This window comes from Theobroma umbraticum, unplaced genomic scaffold, assembly GCF_002168275.2.
Source record: "Theobroma umbraticum cultivar Fairchild unplaced genomic scaffold, ASM216827v3 scaffold_51.0, whole genome shotgun sequence".
Lineage (NCBI taxonomy): Eukaryota > Viridiplantae > Streptophyta > Magnoliopsida > Malvales > Malvaceae > Theobroma > Theobroma umbraticum.
In genome coordinates this window covers 3861453-3884325 of record NW_018397260.1, presented here as the reverse complement: position 1 = coordinate 3884325, position 22873 = coordinate 3861453, and the positions used below count along the sequence as shown (strand labels likewise).

Sequence of the window (22873 nt, the reverse complement as noted above, 5' to 3'; positions counted from 1 at the left end):
TCCACAAATTATTCCATACCAACCCTACCTATATTATTATATATTTATTGTTAATTACTACTTAGCAGTAGCCATTACAGCCGTAAGCAGTCTATGTAGAGTGCTACTTGGCTTTCTGCATTAACGGTTGCAGCACGTTTCTGATGCACGATGATTTAAGCGGCGGTAGCGAGGAGGAGGTAACCACCCCAGCCGCCAAGCGGAGGCTGGTGGACCCCTTGAAGAGTAAGTGGGTTGGGTTGGTAGTGGTCATCAGTGGGTCTTGTTGGGTGTCCTTCCCTCGTTTCCAAAGGTTTCTTTCTTTATCGCCTATTTAATTTCCTCCAGGCAATCATGGAGTTTTAGAGAAGAATCTCCAAGAATAGGGGGAGGGGGGGATTTCGGATCCTTTATTCTAGTATTTCGTATTTTATTTTCAAATGAAGTAATTATTTGTACAAGAAGTTAACAGACCATGATTGATTTTCAGAACCCAAATTATGATTTGATTGTTTTCTTTGCAAGATGGAATGGATTTAAGTCATGGATTTACTAGAAATCAACTGATGATTCGTTGTATGAAATTGGGAAATTTCAACATTCTAATTGAAGAAACAACCAAGAGATTTCACCCCCCCGGGCTATTTATTCCTTTAAGCTTTATATTGTCCATAGATATTGCCTTCCTGTCTCTTGGTTTCTTGGTTAATAATCATTGTGATGTGGGTTTTGCTGTTGATATGTTGTTCTGCCTCTTAACATTTTTAAATCAATCAAATCCGAGGTAAGACGTACATTCCTTGCAACCATAGCATCAATAAGTGCTGATTCCACGATTAAGGCAACTAATCAGGAAAAAGAACTATTACCATTATGAGTTTTTGATCCTGAATTTTTCACCTACTTTTAACATTTCAAGTGGCTTACAGCTCTGGTTTCCTGGTACAAGTGTTGGGTTCAGTTCACCCAAGAACTCTTTCAAATCGAAGCATTCCATGTAATACTTCCTAATAGGCTAACACCAATGAATATTAACCATACTAAACACCACAGACTCTAACCTTTCAACAGCTTTGATCCCATTGTACAAGCAAGAAAAGCTTTCATAGTTACGCATTCGATCCTCTCCTTCCCCCGCATAGCTGAAGCGCTTTATCTAAATATTGAACTCTTGCTTGGTTTACCAGAAAATAATATTCATTTAACTTTTTGTTGATTTTCATTTACTTGTGCAACTGACCTCCAACAGCCTCAACCTAGTTCAATTTAATTAGTCCTATCAAGCTGATTTGATGCAAGAAATAGTAGCCAATGAGTATGGTCAAATGACAAAACTATGCCTTGGACCTCTGCTATAATTGGCAGGCATCACCATTCAATTTATATTCCACAACGATAATAATAAGGTAGCATTAAAATGGGACAGCATTAACTTTATTCAACAAATTGAAGGCTCACAGAAAAAATAATTACTGATACAATTAATCTGAAATTACAAGAAAGGCAGCTTGTGTGCTTGCATACAGAAAAACAATCAATGAAACTAATGAAGTGGAATCAAAACCACTCAAGCCCAACAAACATGAACAAGAGAAGAACAATCTATAGCTTCAATAAAACATGCCATGGTGCAGATTCGATAAACATCGTGAAATCTACTCACTTCCTGAAGATACATAAATTTACAGTCATACATGAGAAAATTTACTCCTTACAAAGCGCCTCTTAGCTTTCAATTATAGAATTTTGCTCACCAGCAATGTGCTGCTTGGACGGTGTCATCTTCCTAAAACCATAACACATTCTTGCATCTTTTGTTGTGAAACAAATCTGCATGAGTGCCAAAATAAAATGGCTTCATTCTTCAAATGAGTTTCGTTCCAGTTTTTAAGAAAGTTCTTCCTTGTTGAACTTGTTCCAAGCTTCCTATTTCAATGCAAACAAAATAAGATATGAAAAACACAAGAGCCATTGTCAATCAACAATAGTTGTATATAGAACTAGATAAAAGAAGGATAACTATAGTTTGTATGACAATGATTATAAAATCAGCAAACTATAAAGGTGACCAAAATAAACATGATAGAGAAAGAAAAATGAAGTGAGATAAAAGAAGTCCAGTTTGACCATTGAACCCTCCCTAATGAATGCAAAAAGTCCAAAATCACAAAATTTCTAAAGGACAAAAAGCAAATGTCAAGCATACAATGCCCAATTAATAGTTCATTTCAGAGTCTTGGAAGAAAACAAAAAAAATTATAAGCTTATTCCATGGGGAGGAAAGGAAAAGAAACTATAAACGTTTCCACTCTATTTGGTAGGAAGGAAGAAAACAGACAGAAGAGAAAAAGATGAAGAAAGAAAAGGAAAAGGAGACTTAGGAGAGGAAAGATAGTTCTTTTTTCTTCCTCATGTTTGCGTTAAGGATGGAAAATAGAACCAAAGAGAGAGATTAGAGGTAAAATTATAAGTAAAATGGTTCTCCCACTTTTGGGAGGAGTGGATTTGGAAGGAGGAAAAAGTGCAAATCCGTCAATTTTCCTTCCCTCTTCCCATTCCCCTCCTACCAAATGAAGAAAAGGATAGAGAGAAGAAGCATTTTCCATCCACTCCTTTTGTTTCGACTTTCCCTCCTACCAAACACAATGTAAAAAAGCAAAAAAGAAAAGGATATCTGGCACACACATTTGGTTAATACCAGAAAAGATAGCAAACAATCACAGCATGTTTGGTTGGAGGGAAAGGCTATTCTTTTTTCCTCCTTCATTATTTTGTTTGGTTCACAGAATGATGATTCCGAGAGAGGTTGAAATAGCTATTACCAACCTCCCCCTCGACAATAGTTATTCTGCACAGGCTGGATGGGCTACAAAAATGCCCTTGACTATTTTGTGAAATTACTATCCTATATATAAAAACCTTTCATTTTCTCTTTTTCTTCTCTCACTAGCTCATCCACCTCTCTCTTCTGTCTAAATTTCCTCCACCGCCGCCATCCTCTAGCTGCAATGGCTAACCGACACCACCAATGGCCAAATATGGCCACGAGAAGCGCCAATCTAGCACTCTAGCGGCCTGATCTGGCATACCATTGTGCTGGCCACATTTCTGATAGTCCACCGGCAAGAAAGGAAAGAAAAGAGGAAAAAGAGAATGAAAAAAAAAGAAAATAGAGATAAAAAATAAAAAATTATATCAAAATTTTAATTATAAATTAAAAAAATTCATATTTCAAATTAAAAATCATATTAAAGTGTTAATTATAAATTATTAATATTTTAAATAAAGTAAAATTTTTTATTATTTTAATATTTTAAAAATGAAAAGAAAAATTTAAATTTAATTAATATTTTATTAATATTTTAAATAAATTAAAAAATTAATATTCTAAATTAAAAATCATATGTTATAATAAAAGGTATTTTCATCTTATCACCTATTCTTTTTATTATTCCATAACTACTTTATTAACCAAACATTGAAAATAATGTCAGGATGACAATTCCATTTTATAAACCAAACTACATAATAAATGTTCTTGCCTTAATCTATTCCCATGAAATAATTATTCCATTTCATGAACCAAATGTGCTGTGAAAGCTTTATAATTTTATCAAATGCAAAATTAAAGGAGAACCGTTTAGGCCTTTTATTTTATTAGGATTAATTTATTCAAGGTTATATTTGGTATTTTATGTCTTGTTAGGATTTTGCATTTAGTTGTAAATACCCATGTTATGTTAGTTTTAATTAGGTTTTGGATTATTACATATTGATTGAGATTTTAAGATATTGCTTATTGAGATTTCCTCCCCCTATTGATTCCTCCAGTTTTCTCCCCTGATTTCCTCTGTTTCTTCCCCATTTTGCTTCTGTCTATTTCTTATATTCCCTCTACTCTTTCCCCTACTTGTTCAACACAAAAATACTCAACAGTTATTTGTTTTTAACTATATGAAACAAAAGAAGATGAATGGTTGTCATAGAAAAGCTGAAAAACGGAAGAACAGAAGTAGCACAAAACCTTAGGCAGATGTGAAGAAAAATAGGAATGCCTACGAAACTTGGAGTTGACACGTATGCTTGTATATAATAAACCCATTAAAACAGTAAAAAAGAAGGCCATACCCAGGGCAGAGAACCTCGGGGGCTTGACACATATGCGGGTATATAATAAACATATTAAAACAGGAAAAATAAAAGGCCATACCCAGGGCAGAGAACCTTATAACTCCCCTGCCCCACTTCCATGTCAAGGACTACCATCTACTACCAAGTACCATCCCTAACTGATCCCTGATTTTCAAAATGAAAAATCCATCCCAAAGGAATAAGTTTACTCAAAGACCCATCACTATGGTTAAGTACTGGGTAGATTTTACATTCCTAGACACACCACACAAACATCAGATTTTTGAACTTGGTCTCCCAAATCCTTCAAAGAGGACCAACATGATTTGTGCATTGAGGCTATGACTCATGCTAAACTAAATGATTATGGTAGTGAAATTCATACAGTACCTTGAGAATATCAAACACCTTTTCAGCAATATATTTCTGTTCAAGAGTGGCACCTTTCTGCTGAACCTTATCAGGATGGACACATAATGTGGCCTTTCTATAAACTTTTTTAACAGAGCCAGAAGTTATTAAATCAGTCAGCGAAATTGGCTCCCAACCACATTCAGGCCAAAGTACCTGTTTGTCACAGTAAAAGGTTAGTTATGAAAACCAAGAAGCCACAAATTTTATACATTTAATAATGATTTCAAAATATTAAAATGATAATTTCTTATTAGGAGGTAAATGCAGAGCATAGGAAATGATGAGAACACACCTGTTGCAATGATGATAAAAGTGCACGCATATTGCCTTCCTTTCCTGCAGCCCAGCGTTTTATCTCAAAATCTATAGCTTCAGCAATCCTCTATGAAAATTAAGATTAAAGCAAACTATTAAGTCATCAAAATAAGGAATTCATGATATATAGGAAATATAGTGCCAAAGCAAGTAAAGTGCACACGAGCATGAAGAATTAAAACCCCCAACTGCTAATATACAAAATTGAACTACTTACACGTCTCTCTTCTTGCTCATGCTGTGTTTGACGGTCACGCTGGGTCATATCAGCAACTGCTCTTGCCTAGCACAAAAACAATCCAGAACTGTTGAACTATGTCTTCAAACAAAAAATATATATAATCTAAATTTTTTAAAAAAATGAGAAGGATAGAACAATAGAGGTTCCAACAGAAGAGTTTGCCAGACATTTTTGCCAGCACATGCAGCATATCTGAATCAAAATGACACAGGTAAGTCTCACCACAGGCCCAAAAGGGTCACTTATTCAGTTGGTAAGAAGTTTGAGTACCATGGTGGTCCAATATAGACGAGTATCAAGCTCAAAATGGCCAAAACAGTATAACATGAATGTAGCAACAAATGTCCAGGAAACACATCTTTTATCTCATTTTATGATTACTAAAACTGCTTTAGTCATAAGTCCATGGAAGAGAAAGATCCTTGGCATTCTTCGATCTTTCCTGGAAAATTAGAGTTGTACCCAGTTGGCACCACCTTAGTGCCCTTAATTTGTTCAGTCTTCACTTGTGTGCGTATATGTGAGTTTGAGAAAAAGACATACACATCAATGTTGACTCCCATATGTGCTTCTCTTCTCATCAGCACATATCTTCTTATACCTCGACTAGTTTAATTTAAGCCTATCCATGAAAAAAATAAAAATAAGCCAAATTTAAGGTAAGAATATATACACACCACTCGATCCTGGGTCCTTTGGTGACGTCCCAATCTGGCTCTTCGTCTTTCTTCACTTTCACCATCAACTTCCTCAAATTCTCCAAACATTGGGGCAGCTTTTGGGAACAAAAATTATGAAAGAGATTAACATCAAAGAGATACAGTGCAAAGATAATTTACAGAGCTGGACACAATCCATTTCAATATTTCAGCAATAATATACCTCCAAAAATTGAAGAAAAGTCATCTACTCCATTCATCATAGTAGCAGGAGAAGCCTTCTTTGCAGTGGATGATGCCCCTGCAGATGTCTTTTGCTGTCTCTGGTGTGCATTTGCATCAAACATGGGATCCTGATAAGCATAACAGAAAGAATCAATAACAATAGCAGTTGTTGGAAATGTGGTATTACTTTTTACATCTATAGTGCTCACCAAAGTTGTTGCCCTTGACTTTGGTGCACTACTTGATCTGGAACTCACACCAAAAAAGGATTCCAGATCATCTGCTCTCTTCTCTTGACTCTTTCTTGTAGCATCTTCAGCTTCTTTAGATCTACTAGCCTTATTAGACACCCTGCCCATGGCAAAGTCCTCAAGTTCGTCTATAGGAGATGCACCTGAACTATTTACTGCATCATGAATCATCTCAATGTTACTAAGGTAATGATGGAATGGCAAAGAAAAATGCACATTGAGCTTTATTTTTGTTAATGGATGCGGAAGAACCTTTATCTGCCTTCAAAACTTGTGCTGGTTTTGGAGGGGGCCTCAATGATCGGGAAGCATTTGAGGAACCAAGAGGTTTCGTCCCTCCAGATTGATTGAGCATGCTGAATTCTTCTAGTGGATCTGTGGGGGTTTCTGAGGAATCATATGCCGAGCTTGAAACTGACTCTAAGACTATGAAAGGGTCCTCTGTTGATTTGAAGGTTGATTTGGTGGTCTTAATGTTCGTCCTGCAAGGCAAAGAATGAATTTTCAAATAAAGATTCCATGTTTTACATACTAACAACTAATCATATAGAAGTTACTATGTCACAACATCCTAATGCAAATATGTACATTTAATGTGCAATAAAAAGCCAAGTTATTGTTGAAAACAAATGCTAAAGAAAACACTCAGAAGATAATAACTTCAATATGACAATATCCTTTCCTTCCTCACTTGGACCACTAACTCACCAAATTACCACTGCAATAGTTCCTATGAATGTATGGCAAGTTAAAGATTGCAGGACACAAGTGGCAGCAGTTTTAAGTTTTGGAAGCCAAATATACAAAATTCATAGTGATGACAGTATTTTTAACTTCACTAAAGAAGTAAAGCCTTTTGATCATCATGCGATTCCATAATTATAATTATAAGCCCTTTCCCCTGTCCATTTCAATAAAGTAAGCCTCATCCCCAACTGCCCATCAAAGCAGCATGTAAGCTGGATTCAGTTACAATTTTGGAAATTTAAACATTGTCAAGCAGTAATTATGACTGGTACAATTGATAAAGACAGGCTCCAACCACCAAAAACAATGGTTGATTAGCATTGTTAATTCTCAAACGATTATTCCAGTTGCCCAGTCAATTAACTTAGCCTGCCCTCAATACTTCGTTAAACTATAAATTTTTCAGATATGAGAGGAATAACACTTGACAAGAAAATGTCACAACAAGGCAGTGCTCAAATCTTTCACTTGATGCTTTATGGATAGAGCAGAGTAACCTTTCATGCATCCAAATTTGGATCAGAACAAAATATTATTACTAAACATATATTATAGCAGAATGAAAGAAATAGTTCTGTACATCAGAGTTTTATGTCACCAAATATTTATCTCATCATAAAGAACATCTACAGACAGCCAGAAATTGTCCATGCTTTGTGACATCACACATTCTTAAAGACTTTAGAGCCACTTCATCCAAACTAATCCCCAAACCCAAAAAATTCACATCAGAAAAAGAAACCCTCAAAATTATGAAAAGAACTGTTATCCCACATTCTATCAATGCACGATATTTTAACTCAATTAAATGTCATTATTATGATCTCCCTTTCGCCAACTGACAAATTATAGACGGAGTCGAACAACAAACAAATCAGCTAAAACTTTGACAATCAAATTTAATAAAGCCAACACTATCAGGCGGTAAATTATATCCATTTTCAATAAATATTAATACCTATTAAACGGAGGACTGGCTCCACCGATCCCGGGTATCAAATCATCAAAACCAGCTTCAGTTTTTCCCGAATCCCACGAATTATTCCTACTAGAACTCTTCAATTTCGCCGCGACACCACTAAAATCACCCAACAAGTCACCTGCTGAACCCTTTTGCTTCGTGGACGAGGCAAAAGACCCGATAATGTCATCATTACTTGCATTTCCTGAGCCAGGCATTCCTCCAAACAAATCATCAACAACGTACAAATTCGTAGAGGAAGACTTTGGACCCGAATTAAACAACATTGAATCCAAATCAAATGAAGATCCATTACTACTATTATTACTCGTATTCGATTGCTTCTTTGTGGTGTTTTCGAATGCACCAAACGCGTAACCATAATCGTCGCCCAACCCAAAAGAATTTTGGGGTTTTTGGTTGGAAAAAAGGTCGTTATCATCAAGCAAAGAGCCGTTACTGGGACTCGAATTCCATGAAGATTTTGCAGAAAATGGCATGGAGCTTCCGTTCAAACCTGTATCGAACCCGAAATTTTGGTTGGTGGACGCGGGGGCCGTGGCGGTGGGTCGTTTGGCTTGCGACATTGGAGCTGATTTTCCTTGCGGTTTTAAACCGTAACGCTCCGTTAAAACGCCAAATTGGTCCATAGTTTTCACTCTCTTTTTACCAAAAGGAAAACAAAGTGGATCGGTTCCTTAAGTAAATCAACTATATGGGTGTTCTCTAAAAATGAATTCCGATAGATCTAAGATGAAAAGTAATCTAAAATGGTAAAATTAATATTAACAAGAGATGTGAATTCGAATTGGGAGCTTATATAATGAGATTTTTTTTTTCTTGGAGTGAAAAATTTTGAGCTGGGAGAGATAGAAATGAGAAGGGGTAGAATGAAAATATGGATATGGTGAAGGAAAAAAATGGCGGGAATTGGCTGATGAAGGAAATCTGAGAGAGGAAAATTTGCGGAAGGAGGAATTGCTGAAATGGAAGAGAAAATTTCGTGGGAGAAGAAGACCAGGAGAGAAGAGAAGTCTTTTCTCTCTGATTCTTCTCTCTCTGCTCCTGGGCGTGTTGTGAGGGATGGTTTTCGAGTCGGTGGGACGGCCAATTGTGGAGCCCACACTCACCGGGTGAGTGGTGGCCCATCATATCAGCCCTTTTCTTTATTATTTAGTAATGACTACCACTATTTCTCTATCTCTTCTCCTTTTTCCAAATTTATCAAAAAAAAAAAGAATATTAGTAAAACTTAATCAAATGCTAATAACAATAACAAGCCTGATATTAAGATTCTTTTTAATATTTAATCCTAATAATAGTAACTCATGTGGATTTTAGCTATTTAAATCAGTTTGGTTTCTCACTTTTCTTAATTTAAATCTTATTCTTAATTTATTTAGTTAAATTTAATTTAATTAGTGTGACAAATAAAAAATTAATAAAAAAATAAAAATTCCATTCGATTTGGTTCAAGTAGAATAATTTCAATTTTTTGTTTCTGAATAAAATTAAGAATGAAACTAAATATTTAATTTCAACATCAAAATTAATCAAACATTACTGTTGGAATCGGTTTTAAAATTTCAATTTGTCCTATATTTGTTGAATTGTGTCTAAGCAGACATGACATAAGAAAGTGTAAATAAATCAAAGATAGACAATAATTATTTTTTGGGTTATTTTTATGTAGTTACAAAATGATAAATCACTTGCTTTAATGTTGTTCATAAATTTAAAACTACTTAATTTTCTCTAAAAAATGCTTAAATTTGTTGCCTCAAAGTTAGTACTTGTCTTTCCTCACTTAATGCCAAAGTTTTGGTCCCTATTAACATGTTTGATAGGGTTAAGTTAGATTATGAATAGAAAAGAAACTTGAGATAGTGGTTGTATAACTTTCATATTTATTTAAATATCTTCTATTTGCTTTTAGTAGATAAAAGATAAAGTGTCATAGATTTTACATTAATAAGAGATGGAGTGAGTTTTGAAAATATAAATATAAGCTTTTTACTATTTATCAGACATAATTTTTAGGTTAAAAATATAAATTTATGATTTCCTCTATGGATAAAGAGCAACCAATGTAACAAAGGTATTTTAAAATGTCTACTCAGTGTAACGAGGGTGTAATGTCTATCCACTGTAACAAGAGTATTGTGGAATGTCACAAATGAGTATCGATACATTGAAAGTTGTTGTGGAATGTCATAGATGGGTAAAATGCCAATGTAATAAAAGTATTGTAAAATGTCAGTAAAGAGCCAGTGTAACGAAAGTATTACAAAACTGGATAAGAAAAAATATCCTAGATCTTACATCAATAAGAAATGAAGTAGGTCTTGAAAATATAAATATGAACTTTTTCATAAATCGCACGTTAGTAAGAAATAAAGTAAATATTAAAAATATAAACATAGATATTTCACCATTTATCAGATATATCTTTTTAAATTGAGAATTTATAAATTTACTTAAACTTTATTTTTATAATTTAAAGACATACCAGATTAGATTCTGATCAGTGACACATGGTGTATATTCTGTCCTTTGAAAATATTTCAATAGAATCACATTAAATGAAAAACAAAAGAAAACAAAAATTATAGAAATATTTTGAAAAAAAAAAGAGAAAACAATGGTCCACAAGTCTTAAATTTTATGATGGAGGCAGCTATGACGGGTGCCAGGACCCTGCATGATTGTCGGCGGTGATTCTCTGGACACGTTACATTTAAATCATGCCTTGCACACTATTGTTGCTGCTAAATTTCCGAAACTTTTCATTTTGTTACTGTTAAATTATCATTTCTGTCTTTCTTAAGGGGGAAAAATAATGGTGGCAACCTAAATTAGGAGTTTTAGTTCAAGCACAATCTCTCAAATTGAATTATAATTTTATTTTTAATATAATATTTTAAAATTTTAAAATTATGTATAAAATTTATATATTTTTATTTTTTATTAAATAAGTTTTTATACTTAATCATTGATTAACTATCATTAATCAAAATATCATTTATCATGTTATATCCATATAATATTAACATAAAAAGTGAAAACTATCATATAACTATATTATTATATTATATCAATATGTAAGTTTTAAATAATGATAATTAATTAATTATTAATTATATAAATTTATTTAATTTAAAATAAAAATATAAAATTAAACATAATAAAAAATAAATGTTTTGGGAATTTTTTAAATAATTAATTAATTTTTAGATATTATGTCTTATTTTTCAATGAAGAAAAGCAAAAGAGTAGGATTCTTTGTTTCTCGTGTGGTGACAGACCATGCCAGCAGCTTTTGCAATGGAGATCTCGTGGGCTAAGAGCTTAGCAAATTCATTTACTCTATTTAATGTATATATACATATAAGTCAAAGTCGGAAACAATTAATAAGTTGCAGAATTAGCAAAGATTTAAATTTAACAGACTTGAAGACAACTAGTATATAGTAGTTGGAATGAGTTATTAGGGATTAAGCTGTACTTTTTCATGGGATTATTTGATCTCTAATGGTAGTATATAAAATAATAATTTTATTGTTAATTGAGTTTTTAGTCTACTTTTTCTTTTCTGACAATATTATTTGATTTTTTTTAATTGAAACTTTTGTACGTTCATTATGTATATACTACCTTAAAATCCCATTGGATTGAAACATAAAACAAAGTAATTAGTATAGGAAACATGGTGGAGACAAGTGCTGATTGTACTCATAATGGAGCTAAGCTGCGATCCTGCCTGGATCTTGCCATGATTGTCGGCTTTGGCCGAAATTAGACGCAGTGAATCTATGAAAATTGGAAGAAGAATGGTTTGTTCTTTTTCTTTATTTATTGGTCTTTGGGCACTGGCAGCGTGAAAAGACTGAACTTTTGGTAATTTTGTCAAAATATAATTTATCTTTCTTAAGAATAACAAGTTGGGCAGCCTAAGAGTTGGACTTTACTACGTTCCAGCAGAATCTCTGAACTTTTAAAATTATGATTTCTTTTTTCTCGGTCTCACACGCTAGCGGGCTAACAGGCAATAGCTCAACCCAGCAGCTTTGCAAGGGAGACCAGGATTTTCTCTGCTTTTAAAGGGCACATGACCTGGAGCACTAGGCCCGTGAGCCAAGGGTTAGGGCTCGCGTCTCAACTGTCATGAATTTCTTGAAACAAGATTGACCCATGCGTGTGAATAACACCTAACCCGGTTTGAGTAATTTGACCACCAAACAACGTATCAAACTCTTAAGCTGGGAAAAACGCAAAAACGTGCACTTTGACCAGCGGCAGCCAAAATTGATACTTCACTGCTTAATAACCAAGCTTTGTGAGAACAGGTCCAACATGTCCCAACGCCATTGTTTTAGATAAGATATCACATAGGAATTCGACATGGGAAACTCTCTTTTCTTCTCCTCCCTTCTCTTCCTCTTTTGCTCCACCGGTTTTTGCATCGATTCAAACATTTCTTCATGCCCAATCGATCTCAGTTACGTAGAAACCTTCCCATGGGATAAATCCACATGCCTCGACCCTGATGGAACGCAGTGCTGCCAAGCGCTCATCAGTCTCTTTGGCATAGGAATTGCTCAGCACCTTAAGGAGACATCCTTGTTTCAGTTACCGAACGCAGTGGCTGCAGCTTCTTGCGTGTCTGATTTTCAGAACAAGCTTGCTGCCTTGACAATACGGCCATCTTTAGTCACTTCTTGCATACACAACTCCACCCAGTTTGTTAGCAACGCTTCGAGTTGTGCAGGAATTATAACAATCCAAGATTGGATTGAAAAGGTTGGTCCGGTGACTGTATTAGACACTGCTTGCAGAGGTGACGTGACCGGGTTAAAGTGTAGGTCCTGTATTGAAGCTGGATACAGTGTGCTTTCCACATTATTGAGTCTTGATCCAAATGCCACAAAATGTTTTGACTTCACGGTCGTGTATGCTATAGGTGTGATCAATGAGTTCGGTCCAAAGGATCCTGGCGCAGCTGATTGCATTCTAGGCTTACCCTTGGATAGTTCAACAACAGACAAGGCAAAGAAAAAATCAAGCAGCGAAACCTTGCTCAAACTGGTTTTTGGTTTCCTGGGCGCTTTCTTTGGTGTTTTGCTTGCCTTTACACTAATCATCTTGTACAGGAAATGGGATAAGAGGAACAAGAGAAATGCTCCACATAGAAGATTCGTTAACACTTTCAGGGCAAACGTGTTACCAAACTCAGGTGCCAAGTGGTTTGGTTTATCAGAGCTCGAACGAGCCACTAACGGATTTTCTCAAAGGAATTTGATAGGCCAAGGTACATATGGAGTTGTGTACAAAGGAACTCTTGCAGATGGTACTTTGGTTGCAGTGAAACAGATTCTTGATTTGGACTCAAAAGGCGATGAAGAGTTTTCCAATGAAGTTGAGATCATAAGCAAAATAAGGCACAGAAACCTTCTTTCTCTTCGTGGTTGTTGTGTCACAAGCGACATGGTGAAAGGTAGAAGAAGATATCTTGTTTATGATTTCATGTCAAATGGCAATCTTGGTGATCATTTGTTCAATGATTTTAGTAGGCAGCGATTGAGTTGGCCTCAACGCAAGAATATAATTCTTGATGTGGCTAGAGGTCTGGCTTACTTGCACTATGGAATTAAACCAGCCATCTATCATCGAGACATTAAGGCCACTAACATACTTCTAGACTCAGAAATGAAAGCAAAAGTTGCCGATTTCGGATTAGCAAAGCAGAGTTTAGAAGGGCAGTCTCATCTCACCACCAGGGTTGCTGGCACACATGGTTATTTGGCACCAGAGTACGCTCTCTACGGACAATTAACAGAGAAAAGTGATGTTTACAGCTTTGGGATTGTGATTCTTGAAATTATGAGTGGGAGGAAAGTACTTGATACATCAAATTCATCCTATCTGTTGATCACGGATTGGGCCTGGAAGCTTGCAAAATCAGGCAATGAGCAAGAAATTTTCGATGAATCGATAAGAGAGCAAGGGCCCAAAGGGGTGATGGAGAGGTTTGTTCGGGTGGGGATTCTTTGTGCTCATGTCATGGTGGCTTTCAGGCCAAAAATCGCTGAAGCTCTGAAGATGTTAGAGGGTGATACTGACATTCCCAATTTACCAGACAGGCCATTGCCACTTAGTCATGAGTCCTTTAAATCATCTTTGGGGAGTGGTGCATCAAGAAGTACTACATCAAGAACTAGCTTAAACATGTCCCTAGTATAGATTATTTCTATCCTTGTGGCTAGGTTTGGAAAAGCTTCCGCACCAGCCAGCCACCATATATAGTTCTTGGATTCATGGTAAGCCTTTTTTTTCCTTATCTTTTCCTCTCTCTTATACATCTAGGCACCCTACTGGTCATTGATCCCAAAATCGAGTGATTAGAAATTAGGATACAACGTGAAAAGTATAAAGAGTTGCACAACATATAGTCAAGTTAATTAACTAATCTTGTAAGCTTTCATTCTTTTCTATGTATCTTGGTCATACATGTTTAACCAGACAAGTCATTACCTAGAATTATTCAATTCAAACTTTCAAAGATTGTTTTGTTTGGAATGAAAATCTTCTGCCCTATTTTATAAATTAACTGATGGGTTAATCTGCTCTAGTCACTCCTGTTAGAGTCAGCGTCTTTAAATGAATAAGAATGCTAGTGTCTTCCCTTTCTCTAATGCCTATCAAGATTTGACTACTAAAAGAGCTTATTCTAGAATAATTTCCGCCAGCTTTTCTTCTTCTTCTTCAACTTTTTATTACCATCATCAGAATATACATGAACAGCAAAAAAAAAAAAAAAAACTTCATGTAAATGTGTTCCTTGACTTTGATGGAAGATTTGATGAGAGAAGTGTGGAAAAAAGGTTGATGTTAACTAAGATTGAAGTTATACCTAAAGCAGTACAAATGACCTAACAGGTGACGTCAACAAATAAAAAATCATACACGTGGGATCAAATTATAGGAGGGACACTAAACGGGGAACAAAACAGGGGATGCTTTGTGTCTGTTTTGTTTGTGATGGGGAACTCTATTATTTACCAGACATGTTTTTTTTTTAAAGTATTTAGACTGCAATTTTTATTTTTTATATGAAAAAAAAAATTAATTTTAATTTTCTAAATAAATTTATATGTATGAATTATTGAATTAAATATTCAAATTATCGGATAAAGACGAGGATGAGAATGTCTCTTAAGCGTAATATTGTGTTGATTTCAACTAACCATGGGTCTTCTAGAGTAATTAACAGTTAATTACACGTGCTTTTGGTGCAATGGTTTGACGATAATTTTTTATGAAATACCTTTCTTGTTTTGACGAGAGTGAGTAGTTAGTTGTATATGCACAAGTTACACGGGTTGATAATCAATTGAAAAGGGGAATATAATTCAAGTAAAAAGAAATGGCCTATTCAACAGTTATTCCATTATTATTCACAGTATTCCATTATCCTTAAATAACATGTTTTCTTTCTTTTCTTAATGAATAGTCCCTATCTCTGATCCCAAAAGGCATAATAGAGTTAATTGACATCCGGTCCAATTTACATATTTGACAAAATAAAAATCTAATTATATTTGAATTGATGTTTGATTATAATAATTTACACTTTTTAATTGAATATGATTTAATTTATTTGATATTTTAAATATGAACTAATTTTGTTATACAATGAATTTAATAAAATTATAACAGATAAATTTAGCAGTTAAAATCTTAAACACAATATTAAAAAAAAAACTCTTGAATTATTTAAAAAGTTTAAATAAATTTATACGATTTTATTACGTTCAATTAAACTCTTATATTTTTATTTTGAGTCAAATAAATCTTTATAACAATCGATTAACTAATTATTATTAATTAAAATGTCACTTATCATTTTATAGTATTTGGTACTAAGACAACATACTGACACATCAAAATTAATAATAACATGATATGTTGACGTAATATAATTATATAATCATGTGATATTTTTCACTTTTGATATAAGTTTTATATCACTATGATATGAATACAAAATAATAAGTTATATTTTGACTAATTTAGTTATAATTACCTATTTATTCAAAATAAATATACATGACTTTAATTGAATGTAATAGAAACATAAAAACTTATTCAATTTTTTTAAAATATTTTGTCAAATTACAATTACCTATGTGATTTCCAAACTATATTTAATGGTGTTTGGTCCAACCTGTGAAAGTATTTTTTATTGCAAATGTAAAAATAAGGTGTTTTCTTTTTTAAATTATGATTTATGCAGAAGTTCATTTGAGTTTTTAGACAAAGTTACAAATCAAAACTTATTATATGTAATAATAAATATTTTAAGTTCTTTATATTCTCAGTTTATTTTCTAATAATTCATAATATTATATAAGAGAATTAATAAATTTTTCATATTCATATTTTTATTTGATTCATTGTGATTTATTTATTATTTTAATAAATAAAAAATATTTTTTATCTATTTCTAAAATTTGGATAATTTTGTTTAATAAAGTACTTGAGTTCTTTTTATTTCTTATATATATATATATATATATATATATATATTACATTTTTCAGTACTTGTACATTAAAAAAATATTTTAACTTTTTTACATCATTTTTAGAATAATTCTAAAATATATTAAAATATATTTGTCAAAATTACTAACCATATTAATAGTAGAGCTGTCCTATTAACTTTTGAGAATAATTATATTTTAATATATTTACGATTTATTATTTTACACATAAAAATTGAATTTCTAAACTTCTTAAACAGGTTAAATCACTACTTTATGTTCGTTTATAATTATTTAATTATTAATTTTCCTTTTTATTTATATTTTTACTAAATTTCGTTGATTTTTTTTTTTGTATTTCATGTACTTTGTATATTGTCTTTGATTAATAAATATTTAATTTCTGGCTGAGAATTGGGCTTGATTGAAGTTCTATTTATTTAATTTCACCTGCAAGTGTTTAGAAGTTTTATTACCAGATATACGGCGCCGTTTTTTTTTTTTTATCCTAAAATTTAGAACCTGAGAACCTCTCTCCTTCACTCCCCTCCTACCCGACGGCGACGCCAATTAGGACGGCCTCACCGGTAATATTTTCTGCTTCCTTTCTTCATTTTGAAGAATTCTCATATCTTTCTGTCTAGTAAGATTTGATTTCATCAATCTTTTTTTCCTCTATATGCTAAATAATTTTTTTAGTCGTTGCCAACTGCATAGGTAGCATTAGCTTTACAGAAAAGTAGTAACCATCACTCGTTTTTAACGCTAATTCTCTCTAGCCCTTAAGAGATAAGTCGAAATTCCAATCTGGGTATTTGAAAACTGGATTAAAATTTATGAATTTTGGCTTATTCAAATCTTTATGTGCATTGATGTTATTCATAAGTTTTAATACTTTTATTTTGTTTCTTGTAATTTAGGTGAACTCTGATTCTTAATTGAAGTTCAAAAAGGAAGAATGATCAAAGGCTTCAAATGCCATAACAAATTATTGTTGGGATGGACTGTATTGGTAAGAAGATCCTATTCAAGTGAACCAACAAGGGATGCTTTAGATACAGGCAAAAAAATATGTAAAATCATGATGTCTTCTTCTCCAGTGGTGCTCAATACGGCTCTTGATCAAAGTGGGCTAAGGGTTTCACCTGAAGTAGTGGAGGATGTTCTTAAGCGGTTTGAGAATGCCGGGATGCTGGCTTACAGATTTTTTGAGTGGGCAGAGAAGCAGCGGAATTATATGCATAGTATTAGGGCTTATCATACCATGATTGAATCATTGGCTAAGATTAGGCAGTATCAGATCATGTGGGATCTGGTGAATACAATGAGGAATAAAAGCATGTTGAATGTTGAGACATTTTGTATTATAATGAGAAGGTATGCGAGGGTTCAGAAGGTGGAGGAGGCGGTTTATACGTTTAATATCATGGAGAAGTATGATGTGCCACCAAATTTGGCAGCGTTTAATGGCTTACTAAGTACCCTGTGTAAGTCCAAGAATGTGAGAAAAGCGCAAGAGATTTTTGATAAAATGAAAGATCGATTTGTGCCAGACTCAAAAACTTATAGTATTTTGCTTGAAGGATGGGGTAGGGCTCCGAATTTGCCAAAGGCTAGGGAGATCTTCAGAGAAATGGTTGACATGGGTTGTGACCCTGATATTGTGACCTATGGTATAATGGTTGACATTCTCTGCAAGACAGGGAAGGTAGATGAAGCTATTGAGATTGTCAGGGAAATGGATTCTAATGGCTGCAGGCCAACCTCTTTTATTTATAGCGTCTTGGTCCATACTTATGGGATAGAAAACAGAATTGAAGATGCTGTTGACGCATTCCTAGACATGGAAAGAAATGGAATCAAGGCAGATGTGGTTGTGTATAATGCTCTGATTGGTGCATTTTGTAAAGTAAACAAATTAAAGAATGTGTATAGGGTCTTAAATGAGATGGATTCCAAGGGTGTGGTACCAAATGCAAGGACATGCAATATCATTCTCAACTGCTTGATAGGTCGTGGAGAGACTGATGAAGCTTTTAAGGTGTTCCGCAGGATGGTCAAAGAATGTGAACCAGATGCTGACACATATACAATAATGATAAAGATGTTCTGTGATAGAGATGAGTTAGACATGGCATTTAAAGTGTGGAAGTACATGAGGTTGAAGCAGTTTATCCCAAGCATGCACACATTTTCAGTTCTCATACATGGATTATGTGAGAAGGGCAATGCTGCTAAGGCTTGTATCTTACTGGAAGAGATGTTAGAAAAGGGGATTCAGCCCTCAGGTCTGACATTTGGGAGGTTAAGACAATTGCTTATAAAAGAAGGAAGAGAAGATGTACTCAAATTTCTTCAGGAGAAAATGAACCTCCTGATCAAGGAGCCTTTATATGATTGAAGAATTATGCCTTTTCAGCTGTTGATAATGCTGAGCATATGAAATTCAAATGTGTGATTACCACGTGATATTAAAAGGACCATATCAGTTTGTGCAGGTAATTTGTCTCTCTTTAATTTTCATCTAAAATGGTGACATCTTTTGGTTGTGACACATGTAAAAGAAAGAACACATGTGTACTTTTTTGTTTTCACTCTTGCCTTCTGATAAAATAATATCTGTTTTTTTTAAATAGAGGTCATGAAGAGGGTGGGGAGGAGTGCTGCTCCAGATATCAAAAGAAAGGGAACAGGTAAATATTGAAACAGTTTTGTGTATTACCTCTAAATCTTGAATTAGATGTTGAAATAAAAATTATTGGATGTGAAACTAACCTTGCGCCAAACCCCCCCAGGTCATAAGGAGTAGCCTTGCTTTTTTCCCTTTCTAGTTACAAGAAAATGTCTAACTAGATTGTTTGCTTGGAATAATGTTTTAGAAATTCAATTAATGTTTTCTTAAGAATGGTGATAGGTTAATGCTGGACAGTGTGCTAAAGTTCACTGTACGCTCATATGTTCATGGTAGAATTTAGTTACAGCATTTGAGGTTTTCGTGATTTGACAACCAATGTGGTTTTTAGTACTTCAAGGCCTAACGATAGTGATTTTTCTAACAGACACAAGTATTTTTGTGAAACTATTATATTTTGTTATTTAATTGTTTATACTTTACATTTATTTGAAGGTCTAAGCAATGAAATCTCTATGGAATGAAACAGATTGTCCCAGAAAACTCTGATATGCAGTTTAGACATATTGCAGCATTATATAGCGGCCAGCTGGAGGAGTTGCAAGCAAGTTTAGCTCGATTTCTTGTCTATACTCTATGGTAACTGATGAAATGGAGGAAGAGGATTGTAATTTGCCATTTGGCCTTTTGGGCGTTGTTATTGTAATCATGTAATGGTGAGTGCATGCTTGGGTTCCCAGGAGGTCAGGGGTTCTTTTAAGAGGCAAATAAAACAAATCAGCCCTTTTGGTGCAAAGATTTGATCAGTTCTTATGTTTTAGATGCTAAAAGAATCAGTTTTAAACTTGTTATAGGCAGTTAGGCAAGCAAAAGAATTTGTAAATGCTTTCTTGAATGATACTTGAGTGTAGTGACTTGGGTCATAGAGTTGTGGGACTTGTATCCTTGTGGATGCAGCCTGATTGTTTGATCTTTTGCCCATTTGGCAATGTCAATGGGAGTTGAGAAGAATTGAACTCACCCATCCGGCTGATTTATATTTAGTGAACTATCTTGCCTCTGCTATTAATTCTTTAAGATTATCGTTAATGGCATTACGATCTTACTTAAAGGTTCTTGCCGGCTTTTCCTTTTATTCTTTTCTTTGTTATCAGAACCAGTCCGTTGGTGAGAGACCACCGTGTTTCTTTTTCCTGTAGAACCAGTCTTCTTTAGAATCTCGAAGGTAACATCTGATTACCGATTTACACTTAAGAGCCTTGAGTTCTTCAACCTAACTTCACATTGCCCGTGCCAGCATGAACATGCACACCCATTTGCTTGATACAAACTGGAAATGACTGATACTTTGTTTTCATTAACTTCATTAATAAGAGCACTTCCGCAAGACTACTTTAGCTAGCAGTCTAGCACAAATGGCACCAAAGCAAAATGGACAAAGAAACACTAATGATGCTCAAAATTCTTCATTCAAAGGAAATAAAGGGTGACAAAGGGAATGGGGAGAAGATCTATGTCCCATCACCCTGTATAAGTCCTTGGAGACAATAACAAATGACAAGCAATTATGTCCTTAAGAAAATTTCTAAATTCACATCACTGATGGCTATTGATTGCATCTAGTCCTTATAGCACAAAGAGGTAACATTCCAATGAAATATTGTACTATGTTGAAAAGATATTATGCTTCAACTCAGTGCCTCTTTGTTTTTGATTCACTTTTAGAAAGCGTCACTCCTGAAATCTTGTTGATCTCATAAAGTAATCCAGCTGAGAACAAGAAACTGCATTGAACACAAGAATATGAAAACAGTCATTAGTATATAAATTTGCAAAACACAGTGCTGATTTGCCATTAGTTGTTCTAATTGATACAGATTATTTGTAAAACTTCTTTTCACAAACTGAAACCTTCATACCGAGCAAGCTGTAATTATTCCAACTCAAATAATTTTAGGTTTTTATGCTTAAATGGGCCCTTGTTCCACAGCATAGAACAAACTTTCGTGTTTGTGTTTGTGTAGCTATAAGCCTACAATTTGTCTCCATAAGGAAGTCGAAGTGTCAAATCCATCACCCCAGCTCTACAATGAAAGAGACATTTTCAACAAAAACTACCAGTTTCTATCTTACACTGGATAGCTTCTTAATTATACGTGGACTTGCTTAAACATTTTCTTCCTTCAACATAATCTAAACTTAAAAAACCATGCTGCTAATGGATTAAAAGGAATTTCTCATGACATGGTAGGAGCTTGCAATAAAAGATAATAAGTCACATCTTAACATTACCATGTTGTGATACAAACTCGGTGAACAGTGCTAGCAGCAATCAGTGCAACTGCTTCTGCTAATATGACTGCCCAAAAGAAAACAATGCGCAATTCAAGTTGAGTTCTTTACAAAACAACAAATACTTATAGCAGATAACGTAGTGCATTGGAAAATATGCTAGAACAAAGACAAAGCGCTAGTTATTAAGATGGATCCTTAAATTCCATTTTCCATGAAAGAATAAACCTGATTAATAGAAAATTAATAGTGGTTTCTTCCCATAAAAAAAAAATTTGATGTCAAGGTTTTCATGAACTTCAATAGCTGTTAACAACACAAGAAAATATTTTCTTACAAAAATTATGGCCTCCTAAGCTTCTTTCTACTGTTTAAATTTTCAGTAGCGAATCTCATGAAACGAGAATGCACAGCTTCATGTGCACAATCTTAATCATGGTGGCTCATACACACACATCTTTGATATGTGCATCGGATTGAGCAGCAAGGTATGCATGCTACATTTTCACCAGGGAAAGTGAAATGAGCAGAACACTATAAAAAGGTTAAAGGTTCATTTTCTCAGACCTTTAGATAATATCTCATCATAAATAATTAAGAAGAAAAGAAAAAGCCTCTGTAAACTCACCAGCACCCCATCCAGTCCTCATCCCACATGTTTCCTGGAAATTCCCAATGAACTGAAAGAACAAAAGGCAAGCAAATACAAATTATCACAGTAAATCAAGTTAAATAAGTCACACAATAGAATGCAATTCGGTTTTCATAGCTCAGCTCGTAATTAGTTGGGGTCTACAACATTGGCAAGTACATTATGTAATCAACCTAAAACCATAAATCAGAACATAAAACCGCGGGCTGCATTTCAGGGTGTGAAAATTAATAAGAAAAGGAGTCGATTTCTGGGCCTTTAGGACTCACCGTTAGTGATACAAGAAACAAGAGGGAGCTGATGAATCCTCCAAGGATTGTAAACAGTTCCGACGACGCTAACTTCCCTCTATACATCTCTTGGAGCGAGAGAATGACAGTAAATAGAAGAAACGAATACAGCATCGAACTCCCTGATCCTGCCATGGCCTACTCGTTGCATTAAAACAAACAACTTTCAGAAACACTCTCAGGAAATGTAATTAACAATCTGGAAACATAAAAAATTGAAATGTGGAATTTAGATAAACCCTTGATGAATCATAATCTTATCTATGTCGCAGTTCGGATCTCATTAAATAAAATTGGAAATCAGCTTCACAAACAGATCAAAATAAAAAAAAATTGAAGAAGTGCTAGTTATATATATCAAAAGAAATTTCAAAATTTCAAGGCCGCACCTTTTAAACCCTAGCTACGCCCGATCCCTCTCTGTTGCTCTGCCGAAGCTTCAAAATTTCAGAGAAAGACTAAAACAGGGAAGTAAAAATGCAAATTAAAAGCAACTAGTGAAAAGAAGTGTAATTATGGTATTAACTGAAAATTTCAGGGGTAA

The 22873-nt window shown here is 34.2% G+C and overlaps 4 protein-coding genes across 8 annotated transcripts; 2 read left to right on the top strand and 2 right to left on the bottom strand.

Annotated features, from left to right (window-relative positions):
• Window positions 1-1386: 1386 nt before the first annotated feature.
• Window positions 1387-8995, bottom strand: LOC110416786 (Chaperone DnaJ-domain superfamily protein). 3 transcript variants are annotated; one of them, XR_002445245.2, is made up of 10 exons: window positions 7921-8995; window positions 6468-6697; window positions 6174-6370; window positions 5963-6092; window positions 5758-5855; window positions 5057-5122; window positions 4817-4906; window positions 4501-4677; window positions 1734-1905; window positions 1387-1645 (listed from the first exon to the last, which is right to left on the bottom strand). XR_002445245.2 is itself a non-coding variant. In XM_021428872.2 (9 exons), exons 1-9 carry the CDS (start codon window positions 8571-8573, stop codon window positions 1867-1869), a joined length of 1680 nt encoding a protein of 559 aa, XP_021284547.1. In that variant the 5' UTR covers window positions 8574-8995; the 3' UTR covers window positions 1387-1866. The 3 variants fall into 3 exon arrangements, 2 of the variants coding, with proteins under 2 accessions (XP_021284547.1, XP_089639793.1); XM_021428872.2 differs by having other exon boundaries at window positions 1387-1905; XM_089783667.1 differs by lacking the exons at window positions 1387-1645; window positions 1734-1905 and adding an exon at window positions 1925-3087.
• Window positions 8996-12283: 3288 nt separating this feature from the next.
• LOC110416703 (putative receptor-like protein kinase At1g11050) lies at window positions 12284-14615 on the top strand. 2 transcript variants are annotated; one of them, XM_089783679.1, is made up of 2 exons: window positions 12284-12781; window positions 12884-14615. In XM_089783679.1, exons 1-2 carry the CDS (start codon window positions 12325-12327, stop codon window positions 14161-14163), a joined length of 1737 nt encoding a protein of 578 aa, XP_089639805.1. In that variant the 5' UTR covers window positions 12284-12324; the 3' UTR covers window positions 14164-14615. The 2 variants fall into 2 exon arrangements, with proteins under 2 accessions (XP_089639805.1, XP_021284428.1); XM_021428753.1 differs by having other exon boundaries at window positions 12284-14615.
• Window positions 14616-16906: 2291 nt separating this feature from the next.
• On the top strand, window positions 16907-20143 carry APPR6 (Tetratricopeptide repeat (TPR)-like superfamily protein). Of its 2 annotated transcripts, none has more exons than XM_021428798.2 (4): window positions 16907-17050; window positions 17384-18961; window positions 19100-19156; window positions 19625-20143. In XM_021428798.2, the coding sequence occupies exon 2, from the start codon at window positions 17422-17424 to the stop codon at window positions 18862-18864; it is 1443 nt and encodes a 480-aa protein (XP_021284473.1). In that variant the 5' UTR covers window positions 16907-17050; window positions 17384-17421; the 3' UTR covers window positions 18865-18961; window positions 19100-19156; window positions 19625-20143. The 2 variants fall into 2 exon arrangements, with proteins under 2 accessions (XP_021284473.1, XP_089639806.1); XM_089783680.1 differs by having other exon boundaries at window positions 19591-20143.
• A 386-nt stretch (window positions 20144-20529) lies between these two features.
• LOC110417126 (keratinocyte-associated-like protein) lies at window positions 20530-22865 on the bottom strand. Its single transcript, XM_021429354.2, has 5 exons — window positions 22719-22865; window positions 22309-22467; window positions 22016-22067; window positions 21388-21454; window positions 20530-20879 (listed from the first exon to the last, which is right to left on the bottom strand). The coding sequence occupies exons 2-5, from the start codon at window positions 22462-22464 to the stop codon at window positions 20789-20791; spliced, it is 366 nt and encodes a 121-aa protein (XP_021285029.1). The 5' UTR covers window positions 22465-22467; window positions 22719-22865; the 3' UTR covers window positions 20530-20788.
• Window positions 22866-22873: the final 8 nt, after the last annotated feature.

What these genes read in the sequence shown, in the direction of transcription:
- LOC110416786 (XM_089783667.1), bottom strand. Translation starts at nt 8,573, where the DNA reads ATGGACCAATTTGGCGTTTTAACGGAGCGTTACGGTTTAAAACCGCAA. An exon ending in ATGAGCAAGAAGAGAGACGT is followed by an intron (nt 4,907 to 5,056) that starts GTAAGTAGTTCA and finishes TAATTTTCATAG; the next exon opens with AGGATTGCTGAAGCTATAGA. An exon ending in TTTTATCATCATTGCAACAG is followed by an intron (nt 4,678 to 4,816) that starts GTGTGTTCTCAT and finishes TGTGACAAACAG; the next exon opens with GTACTTTGGCCTGAATGTGG.
- APPR6 (XM_021428798.2), top strand. Translation starts at nt 17,422, where the DNA reads ATGATCAAAGGCTTCAAATGCCATAACAAATTATTGTTGGGATGGACT.
- LOC110416703 (XM_021428753.1), top strand. Translation starts at nt 12,325, where the DNA reads ATGGGAAACTCTCTTTTCTTCTCCTCCCTTCTCTTCCTCTTTTGCTCC.
- LOC110417126 (XM_021429354.2), bottom strand. Translation starts at nt 22,464, where the DNA reads ATGGCAGGATCAGGGAGTTCGATGCTGTATTCGTTTCTTCTATTTACT. An exon ending in TGTTTCTTGTATCACTAACG is followed by an intron (nt 22,068 to 22,308) that starts GTGAGTCCTAAA and finishes TTGTTCTTTCAG; the next exon opens with TTCATTGGGAATTTCCAGGA. An exon ending in CGAGTTTGTATCACAACATG is followed by an intron (nt 20,880 to 21,387) that starts GTAATGTTAAGA and finishes TGTTCAATGCAG; the next exon opens with TTTCTTGTTCTCAGCTGGAT.